Below are 10,846 nucleotides of genomic sequence, written 5' to 3' on the forward strand. Positions count from 1 at the left end.
TCTCGACACGTGTCCGCGTCGGTGGATCTGGATGGCGGGCCCACCAAGCAGTGACTACCAACTTCAGAAGAGAGCTGGCAGGTCCACCCGGTATCGTACCCGATTATTTCCAATATATAAGACAAGTTTTTCCTTGCAAAATAGTTTCATTGATGCAGCTCATGCGGAGATCCGTTCATCCTGAATCCTTCATCTGTGTTAGCTTGCATTGATGTCCACAGTCCACGCCGTCAGCCTGTTCCTAATAGGTGAATTGTACTCTTGATTCTTGGAATTCTTATTGATGTGTGTCATTACAGTTTACAGATTCAACCCGTTCGCTTCTGCTGGCTGTGTGTTGCAGGTGTTTGAGATTGTGTGTCTGTTTTGTTAAGAAAAACAATAAAGCTCGTTTGATCAGCCTCCAAAGGTGTGGTGCATTTGAGATGATGATGATAAGGTCAGGATTGTATGGTCTACTTTACGGTAAGCGTATAGAACATCGTTTTTATCACGTAACCACCATATATGATTGATTCTTGACAAGGAGATCCACATATCACTCTAGAAACATCCTCGTAGATTTCAATTTTTTTTTAGGAAGGCACATAGTCAGGATATAACATTATTGTGGCTTGTGTTTGATCATACGCATCCTACCTTTAATAAGTTGAGAAAAGTTTGAGGAGTTTGGTAATCCGCCACTGTGCAAACAAGTGGATGGTCTGCCTATTGTCGGTCACAATCAGCTTCAAATTTCCAATTTCTTCTAGTCTTCTTGCGTTCCTTGGCTGTCACTAGCTCACTGCCAGTCTTTTAGCACTCCTCGTTCCTCATATTCGATCCACCACCATTGCTAGACAAAATTTGGGGGCATCCCTATGTGTCTTCCGTGCGATGGGAATTCCTGGCTTCGCACAGCCCACCAAGGCCCAGTAACTCAGGATACCAGCAGCCCAGCGACACAGGATGGCAGGCAACATGCACCGGCCCAACCTGGTAAGTATGTTTCTTTTTTTCGTCAAATCTGAGTAACACTACTATTTTTTCAAAATGATTTTGTGACCTAATTTATTTAAAGTATTAAATTAATATAGTCAGCATTCTGTATTTTGGATTCAACATTTCTTCCAACCAAGTTTAACATCTCCAATAAACTAGTTCAACATTTGATATAAAAATGTTGAAGTAGCATGTTCAAAATGTTAAGGTAGTTCACTAAAAATGTTAAATTTTAAATAATACTAAAATATATTCATATTAGATCCCATCTTATTAGATTAATTCTCATTAACACTGTGGTTTAATAAAAAACGAGTATATGGTTTGGAAGAAAAACGTATTTTAAATTTGAAATCCAAAAGCATCTTCCTTCCATCGGGGCGAACGGTAAGCCAACACGTGTCCACCAACCTCCCTCAAAAGCGCCAACTCTTTTCCCCCACCTAGCGCGTGTGCTCTCTAAAGTACAATCTGATGGCTTAGAAATGGTTGCCTGAATCTTAGAGATTCGAAGATGGGTAAGAAAAATTCTTTCGGAAGATGTATAGGATTTGGTACCTGAAAATGTAGATGTGGACACTATTGGCAGTAACGCTCGTGACTGCATGCAGTCACATCGTAGAAGGCTCACGACGGCCCCCCGCCCCCGCCGCTATCAACCTTCCTCATCTCTGGCAGCAGCAGCCGCCCTACAACCCATCACTGTTGGTGACCTGCTGCGCTCCTGCTCTAGTCCTGGCCCACCGGTTGTATACCCGACCACCGGCAACCGGCGGCTCCCGCCACCTCATCGCGCTGCCCACTTAACCCGCCACCGCCACGGTCCTCCCTACCGCCCCACCCTTTCTTCTAAAGCCGTCGGCCATCGGAAGCCCCAGCAACCCCCCTCCTCGAACTCCGATCGCCACTGCGTGAGGAAGAAGAAGAACACGAGTTTGGGCCCACCTGGCAGTGATGTTGGTGCGGCTTCTGCGACGTCTCGTCTCTTAGTAGCTCGCGTGACTCGTAGTATTTGCGGTAGATCTGATAGTTTTTTTTACCTAAATAAATCGGCCCAAAGGGCTACTCATATCAGCCCTAGACTCATCGAGTAGCAGCCCAACAACACGATACTGGGCCGTATAAGCCTACCATGCGAAGCCCAGCCCTGGATTCTGCCACAATTACGACGGGTCATCGTGTCCTTTCCACTTCCCCGTCCCCTTCGCCGACCTCGACCACCCGCCTCTCCATGGACGGCGGCCGAGCAGCAGCCGGCGGAGCAGGCCCCTCTCCTGTCGCTGCTTCTCCACATCCCACGGCCCCGAGCAGCACTCCTGTCGATGTCTCCTCGTTCACCCACACGCCGTGCTACTGGTATCCATTCCTTTTGCCCATATTCTCGATCCATAGTTTCTAGCAGTAGATTTAGGTAAGCATGGTTCCCACCAGGAATTTTTACTCTTGCCTTGTTATGGAAACTTGTTTCCGTTTCGTATCTCCTGATCATGCAAGAACGTTCAGTAGGAGCCTAGGAGGTGACATATCGCTGAGCAAAGAGTTGTTTGCTAGAACTTGTTTAATGGAAATGGGGATTGTACTGGGTTCTGGATAGAGACGAGGATAATTGAAACTTACGTGTGGGTCCATGCTATGCTTAACGGGAATGGGAACCATATAATGCAACCCTTCTCCTTTGCCTAAAACCCCTGAAGGTATTCTGTTTCACAGAGCTTATGTGCACACGCATATAAAAGGCTTTCATTTGGTGGTCATGTCTTTCTGTGGAAATTAGCACACCCATTTATGGGGTCTTAGTTTTGTGATAGTAAATTGAGTATAAACTTACTTGAAGTTAGGACTTCGGAAATATAGTGGAATTATCATATCCAGATCCAGTGCACCTTGATGTGGCCTTATTTGCTGTAATATCCTGCAGATAGTTGAGGCTAGGATGCATCGTCTTTTCTTGCTTGTAGTTTAGCCAACCCTCAAGCATTGCGTTATGTTGCAATTGTGAAAGATATATTAATGGCAGTTATAGAATTATTTGGAATGATAGAAGCAAGTGAAGCCACTATATGTGTACTTACAATTTATATGTGTACCCAGTGCTGTAGGCTTCCCGCACTGCGCGGGGTCTGGGGAAGGTTTTTTTTTTTAAGCGCCAAGCCTTTCCCGCACAAATGTGCACCTGTGCACATTTGTGCGGGAAAGGCTGTGCACATTTGTGCGGGAAAGGCTTGGCGCTTAAAAAAAAAAACCCTTCCCCAGACCCCGCGCAGTGCGGGAAGCCTACGGCACTGGGTACGCCCCCTTTACATGGATTTTGCGGGATGTTGTTTAAATGGACTTTGGATATTAAGACAGGAAGTAACCAGTGTTTTTATATAGTTAGAATGGAAAATTAAGCTCCAAATATTTATTATTAGATGTGACATTCGCAATATGCGAGAAGAATGCCATGCACGTGCAACTTTTTCTTACTACTGCGTGTACCATTTTCATGTTACATGAAGCACTTACATCAATCCATCATGTGTGACCTAATGCATATACTTCTGTTTTGTTTATGTTTGTTTCATTCATTTCCATTCTGTTCTTGCCGTTCCTCCTCACATTTCCGTATATTTTACATTACATTTTCTCTTTTGATCAATAATCCAGTCATAATACAAGGTAATTTTGCTGTTTATATTCATGACTAACAGATGAATTTCATATGCACCATTTTAGCCCCGTCTAAACTGTATAAGGTTTATCTCATTTTTCTAGAAGATATGTGGTGAGCATACACATAGGAAAAAATCCTCTGCTCGATAAAAGTTTATGTTTATTTCATAAATTTCCATTCTGTTCGCTGGTCTCCTCTCATTTCTGTATATTTTAAATTATTTTTCTTGTGGTCAATAATCAAGTCACAGTACAAAGTATTTTTGCTGTTTATATTCACGGCTAACAGATGAATTTCATTTGTGCCATGTAGTGAAGAAAATATTTACATGCTATGTAAGGAACTGATGAGAATTGGAGTGGCTGACCTTATGGGTACTGATCTTTATGTTGTTTTCATATCAAACGAGGAAAAGAAGGTGATTTTATTGCATGTCTTTCTATATTGTATATCTCATTTCCTTGAACTAGATTTCTCTTCCCTCCATATCCAAAGGGCTATCTTGTGCATGATATGTTCTTGTTCTATTACCAGGTTCCTCTCTGGCATCAGAAAGCAAGTAATTCTGATGATGGATTTATCTGCTGGGATTATCATGTGATCTGCATCCAGGTAAAGCTTAACTTGATTGGTGTGGTATTTTGCTTCAGTTTAGTATGTACTGCCAACATAAAAGCAGCGCATTGTGTATCATGTAGCATTTCATGTTACTTCTTGATGTGCATATGGAAGTCTAGGCGAAACAAAGGAGAAGTTCTTGATCTTGTTTGGGATCTGGACTCGGATCTTCCTTTCCCTTCCCCATTCAGCCAGTATGTTTCCGATGCAATTCAACCACTAGCATTTGGTGATTCCATATATAGAAGGTAAATCTTATGTTACTTTTTTTCTTCTTAATATATTGATGCGCAGCTCTCCTGCGCGTTCGAGAAAAAAAATCTTATGTTACTTCTGTTGGTACTCGTGTATTTATTTATTTATTATTCCGAACAGTTTATGATGCACCTTCTGAAATATATCCTAAATATTTGTTGTAGATGCTCCAAATTAACACTATGTTGCTGTTTTAAGATGCAATCTCCTTGCGTGAAATATTTTATTCGAAGTTTTGGAATTTAGGAATCAGATGAATCTTTTACAGATTTTGGGAAGCCCTTAACGATATATAGATGTACCTGCATTAGCAGTTCTGGGCTTCTAGTTTAGGGGTCATATGATTGTATGCATGCCAGATTGCAACATCATGCGGCATTAAATAGGTGGTATGGAGTCACTGTCTTTTTATTTCTTTTGTGAATATCATAAGGTTTTTCTCGAGTCTTGACCAAAGTTGGGCAGCTAGTTGTTGCTTTAGATGCGAACAGTGTGGCTAGTGGATACCCATCTTCCTCTCCATGGATCCTGTTCCTCATTACATCTAAATTAGGGAGAGAGTAGTGGTGGGGGTATCTGTGCATTAAATACACAAGGACATGATTGTTTTCTTTTTACTGAGCAACTTACAAATGTTCTCTTGTATATTGTTTGCAGACTCTTCCGTGTCATTCACGCTCCTTTGTTTCTTCAATCATTTGCTTCAGATAGAAGCCACATGAAGGACCCTGCAGGGAATTGGATTCAGCTACCCCCAAAGTATGATCCAATCGTGGCTGCAGGTATTTAATAATATGTCATGATCATCTTCTTTTTGGCAATTCATTGCACTCTCTATTTTTCGAATTTTTGAAAATGGAATCCGTGCAGAGTCTTAGTTCCCCTGTTATCAAGCAGTTGCATATAATATAGGTTGAAGTTGTGCATAGAACTCTGTAAAATTGTGTATACTTGGTAGTAGTAACTACCAAGTACCAACCCAATGAGTTTATATGAAATGCTCTGTCCACTTCAAATTCGAACATGGCAAGTTTTGTTTCCTTGCTTGTGTGAGGATTAGATATGTGTCCACCATAGCAGATGGTGTATTTTTTCATGCTTTTTCCCTGCCTTTTTCAGATGGAACCACCAATAACCTTCATGAATACATTGCGATGTCTGTGGATGATGTGGCGGACCTTGAAAGTATGGTGAATGATGTTTACTCCAACAATCACGGTGTGGTGTTAAATGAAACAATACTGCCCAGATTCTTCTCTCGACTGCCACATCCTTAACAAGTGTACCACAATTTTTTTTAAAGTAGCTTCAGGATTTCTTTATGTTGGTTGGTTACTCTGTTCTGTGCCTCTAGTGCAAGATTATGAGAAACATGGGTGCATACGGAGCATCTGGTATCTCCAAGGGGTGTTTCGCATCTGTTTTGGAACTAAGGAATACAGGCATTTTGATCTATAAAAAGAAGGAATACGAGCATTTGTAATTCAACTCTATTAGAAATCTGAAGAAGTTATCTTGTCCCAAATGGGGCTTTCATCATGATGTTCGCCTAACAATGTGTACCAGCCGATGCTGAACGGGCAATGCTTCTTTTTTTGTTACATTGCTTTCTATGTGGACCAAACTTCTCTGCAAGTGAATGTGTTACTTCTATGTGCACTTTTTGGCCTGACAAATGGGTCCAGCGTTCTGAACCCGTGGCATTTTGGTTCATCTATACGAGATAACACCCTAACACTGCCATTGCAACAGATGTCGAAAGGGAGCTATTTAATGTACTCTTCTACAAGGTTAGATAGATCAGTTAGGTAGAGATCTTGAACATTATTAAAATGGCAGATTTACCTGCTTACCTAACTATAAAATCTTCAGAGCCGGAAGACGCGTCATTCTGAATTTATAGTGACCTTCAGAGCCGGAAGATTTAACTCTTCTACGTACATTTCTTTTATCTCGAATGCTACTCTCTTTTGTTTTCATAAATGCGACTCAGGTTGAAATACGGGATGAAAAATACAAAACTCGGCCACTTGTGTTCTAAAAAGAGTTCAAATGCTAGGAACATCTCTCGCTTGTCACAAGTGGTCAGAGAGCTAAATATCCAAATTGCCGGAGTATTCCCTGTCATTTCCTAACCGGATGAACTATCTGCATCTTGTCAAGTGGGCACATCAACACCTTACACCTTCGACATAAACCCATTGGTATCGTCGCATCAAGCACCTGCAGAAGGTACTAGAACGACCGATCATTGATGCTGCTCAGCGCCTGTTTAGTTCACGTGGCTGTAAAGGTAAAAAAAATTTGCAAAGGAATCTTGCTAATTTGATGTACTAAATGAAGTCTATTTACAAAACTTTTTGCACAGATGGAATGTAAATCGCGAGACGAATCTAATGATGCTAATTAATCCATGATTGAGCAATAATTAGCGGATGGTTACTGTAGCATCACTGTTGCAAAATATGGATTAAGTAGGTTCATTAGATTCGTCTCGCAATTTACAGCCCATCCATGCAAAAAGTTTTGTAAATAGACTTTATTTAGTACTTCAAATTAGTAAGATTCCTTTAAAAATTTTGCGTTTACATTTTTTTTGTGGGTTTACGGAGTGGGAACTGTTGCCTCAGGCTTCTGGCCTCCAGCCCTCCAGCATGCTGCTTTTGCAGCACCAAATGCAACAATGTTTCCTGCATGTTTTCAGATAGAGCCACCAATAGCCCACCATGAATACTATGATACACGGCAATGTCCATTGATGATGCAGATGACCCTGTTGAAATTCTTGTCTCGGTTTCCTGGTTTGACATGACATCTTTATCAATGCTCTTCAAGTTATTTCAAAACAGTCAAAATTTCCATTCGCACTGTATTACTGTACTGCGTCCAATGAATACCTGACATTATTTGGTGGGAATCTGAATAAAAATACCCGGGCCGTATGATGCCTCGAAGGAGTACCGGTGTTTGGGACATGATAAGAGTTTTGCAGAAATATGATAAACTCCAACACTTCCTTAGTGATCCATGCGTGACCAGGCAAAAATGGTACATGTAGGCCTAGGGCATACATAATTCTGGCTCTGCCCCTGCTGAGCTATGCTTAACTTACTTCAGCTTCCTTACCAAAAAAAAAAACTTACTTCAGCTTGTTTTTTTTATGGTTACAAGGTGCGGTTCATTTTTGCTCACTGCTCCACCGCACCTTGTAACTATTTCTCACAACTTTTCGAATAAATCCTGTTATATTATGTTTAGTGGCTACCAATTACACATTGGTTTAAAATATAGCTGCAATACATGCCAAGACAATGAGACATGACCCAGTCTCAGACCAATATAATGGGCCAGATTTTTATCATGATTTATGGCGGCAGGTGAAATCAGGTTTTGTGCAAACTAAGATTTGTTTTCTCAGGACAGCGAAAATGACCTGCTGCTGAACAAATAGTGTCCAACTTTCTGAATTGATGGCGATTTAACTCATCTGTAAGATGGTAACACTTCCATTTCCATCAGAAGTTGAAAAGGAGCTACTTTTACTAACTATTCGGCATAATTTATTAGACCAGTCAGGTACAACCTTTGATATGTCGAAAATGACAGATTCAACTTCTCACCTAACTTTGAATTATTCAGTGCAAAGTTTCATCACCAGGTCCTAGAGATTTAACTCAAAACTATTTTTCTTAAAAATAAATCAAGTCAGCTTCAAATAGGATGATGAATACAAAGATCAGGCACCTGCGCCCAGAAGAAAATGAAAAGGGAGTACAAATACAAATGTTAGAACCACACGGCTCAATTGCCAATTTGCCATAGGTGTTCAGAGAGGCAAAGCCCCAAATACCAGACTACCACATGGGCGCGAATAGATAGCTGAAATGAAGAGGAAACTAACACTGATCTAGCCTTTCATGTATGGCTTAATTATTCAGACCGGATAGCATATCCACATCTCGTCAGGTTGGCATATTGGCATATCATCACCTACTCTCTCCTCTCCGGGTGAAGGCAAATGCCGAAAAGGTAACTCACAACCCGTGAGATCATTTTCCTCAGTCTATGATGCCCTAGAGCGATGGATCATGGTCTCATGGATGCTGCTCAGGCGCTGCCATTCAGCATACGACGGACAGGCGCCCAGGCCCATGCTTCCAACGCGGTGCTCTCCCCAACGCACTGGTCACTCACGGTATCACGTAGTCCGTCGCATAGAACCAATTGCAACGATGCTCACGCCCCCGGACGCTTACATTTGCAACCATACAAAGTTCAGGCCTGCCAAGAGAAAAACAGTCAAATTCGCCCAAGTCCCGATGCAGATATCATGGAAGGTGTCGGTTTTGCCGTCACGTAGACAGGTGAAAGATTCAACATTCTTGGGTGCTTTGGGTGCAAATCACCGATCATCACACACTGTATACAGAAGCAGTGAGCACAAAAGGAATACATGTTGTGACAGACACTGGACTGTCATGTCAGGTAGGAGCACTGAAGCTTGCTGCCTGAACTTTCATGAAATCTTTGACACAAGGAGAGGAGAGGGTAAGTATAGGGTTATTGAAGCTTTGTTGGCTAGTAGATGGCGCGAAGTGGCAGGGGAATTGAAGAGTATAATCGGTTTTACTATTTGCTTTTCAGTGCTCTTGGTCAAAGGAAGATGCAACTTTTGAATAGAGGAGGTTTTCTGCACGAAAGAGGTCAGTAAGAAATATGACAATTAGCAAAAACGAGGCAGTTAATATGGCAATTTGAATGATATCCTTTTGACATTTAGGCTCTCTTTTTCTTCTTCTGGAATGGTAGCTACACTCTCTTTTTCAGACACATGTGCAAGAATAGCCACTTGTCAAGCAGTGGGTCCAGTGTAGATATGGCACAACTCTGAGTCCACGTAGATTGCTGACCTCTTTTTGGGGGAAAGTAGAATTGGCATCACCAAATTCTGAAAATCTAGGTTAACATGTAGGGTGCCATGCCTTCTCATAAATATACATTTATTTCTCCAAGTATATCTGATTGTACAAGTAGCTTTCAGGTACTGTTCACCTCCATCATATAAGGCCTGGTCCTGCAAATGTCGTTGACACTATAGCTCATGCATGATCCGGACTCCTGGATCCACTAATGCTTGTTTATGCCAGCTCATACTAGAAGCTCCTTGCTGATGGCCTGATGCTGACTTGTCTAATGGCCTGATCCTGCCTTACTCCTCTTCAGCTTCCTACTCTTGGTACATGAACCAAGTTCCAATTGAGCAGTTTACGAGCCGGGTTTGGTGTAATGCTGCAACACCACGCGGGAAACAATTCTTATGGCTGCTGCACCGCCAGAGGCTCCCAAACAGCTCCCTTCTCCACCGACGTAACATTATTGATCACCCTTTTTGCTCGAGACGTAACCAAGTGGAGGATCAGTAGCATCTCTTTTTGCGTTGCCCGGATGCTGCAAGAATCTGGCGGCGCCTGGGGTGGAATCATATTCCCTATTTAGGATCAATGAAGGATCTCTGGCTGTCCCCGGAGTTCCAGGACAATCACTCCCCGAAGTCAGCATCCACGGTCGCTACTGCTATTCTCTGGAATATCTGGAAAGCTCGAAACTCCTTCAACTTTAAGCAAGAACACCACACCTTAGTGCAAGTGATCCGCTTTGTTGTCGCCGATTTGCATCTCTGGTATCTTAGAGCTCGTGCATCTGATGCTGCGCTCATCCTCTGGTGGGAGAATTACACAGGAAGTGTAGCCTGATCAGCTGTATTTTGTTTCTCCTTTCACCCCCCTCCCCATAATACTTTGTATGCAATAACCTTGCATCAATAATATGTTCAGGCCGGCTTCTTACCTGCCGTAGTTTTCCTTAAATGAAAAATGCCACAGTTGCAGAATCGCGCCTTCGAGTTCGAGCCCCGGTCATGTATCTTGTACTCTGGGCTCTGGCAACAATTTGTAAGCCATGCCAAGCAGTATGATGTCAGGAGGGAAATCTGATCATGTTCAAGGCCGGATGCTGACGCTGCATCCCATGTTCAGTCTCACCTACTGCTGTACCATACTCCTAACTTTGATTCCAGCGTGTACTTTTCTCAGCAAAATACAAAACAAGCCGCGAATTTGGGAACAATGTGATGTAGATGTGCAGTGACAAATCAAAGTAAAACCATGTGCCTTGACATCTCTGTAGATCGTGTCAGCATAATCTCATACGAGAAAATGAATTTCCAACAGAACCCACAGCAAGAATGAATTTTTCAGTCCTTTTTTCAAGTGAGCAAATGAATATGTGGTGAATATTTTTTTCATCAATTTTCTTAGAATATTTTATTTGAATATGGGG

At 42.1% G+C, this 10,846-nt stretch overlaps 1 protein-coding gene across 1 annotated transcript; it reads left to right on the forward strand.

The window, feature by feature from the left end:
* Positions 1 to 2,148: 2,148 nt before the first annotated feature.
* Positions 2,149 to 6,046, forward strand: LOC112884010 (protein N-terminal glutamine amidohydrolase). Its single transcript, XM_025949295.1, has 6 exons — positions 2,149 to 2,337; positions 3,947 to 4,052; positions 4,169 to 4,246; positions 4,367 to 4,500; positions 5,165 to 5,289; positions 5,627 to 6,046. Exons 1-6 carry the CDS (start codon positions 2,213 to 2,215, stop codon positions 5,782 to 5,784), a joined length of 726 nt encoding a protein of 241 aa, XP_025805080.1. The 5' UTR covers positions 2,149 to 2,212; the 3' UTR covers positions 5,785 to 6,046.
* Positions 6,047 to 10,846: the final 4,800 nt, after the last annotated feature.

Source organism: Panicum hallii, chromosome 3, assembly GCF_002211085.1.
Source record: "Panicum hallii strain FIL2 chromosome 3, PHallii_v3.1, whole genome shotgun sequence".
Lineage (NCBI taxonomy): Eukaryota > Viridiplantae > Streptophyta > Magnoliopsida > Poales > Poaceae > Panicum > Panicum hallii.

Excerpts from the sequence above, each read along its gene's own strand:
- LOC112884010 (XM_025949295.1), top strand. The coding sequence starts at position 2,213 with ATGGACGGCGGCCGAGCAGCAGCCGGCGGAGCAGGCCCCTCTCCTGTC. Across the intron at positions 2,338-3,946 it reads ACCCACACGCCGTGCTACTG|TGAAGAAAATATTTACATGC; the intron begins GTATCCATTCCT and ends TGTGCCATGTAG. Across the intron at positions 4,053-4,168 it reads TATCAAACGAGGAAAAGAAG|GTTCCTCTCTGGCATCAGAA; the intron begins GTGATTTTATTG and ends TTCTATTACCAG.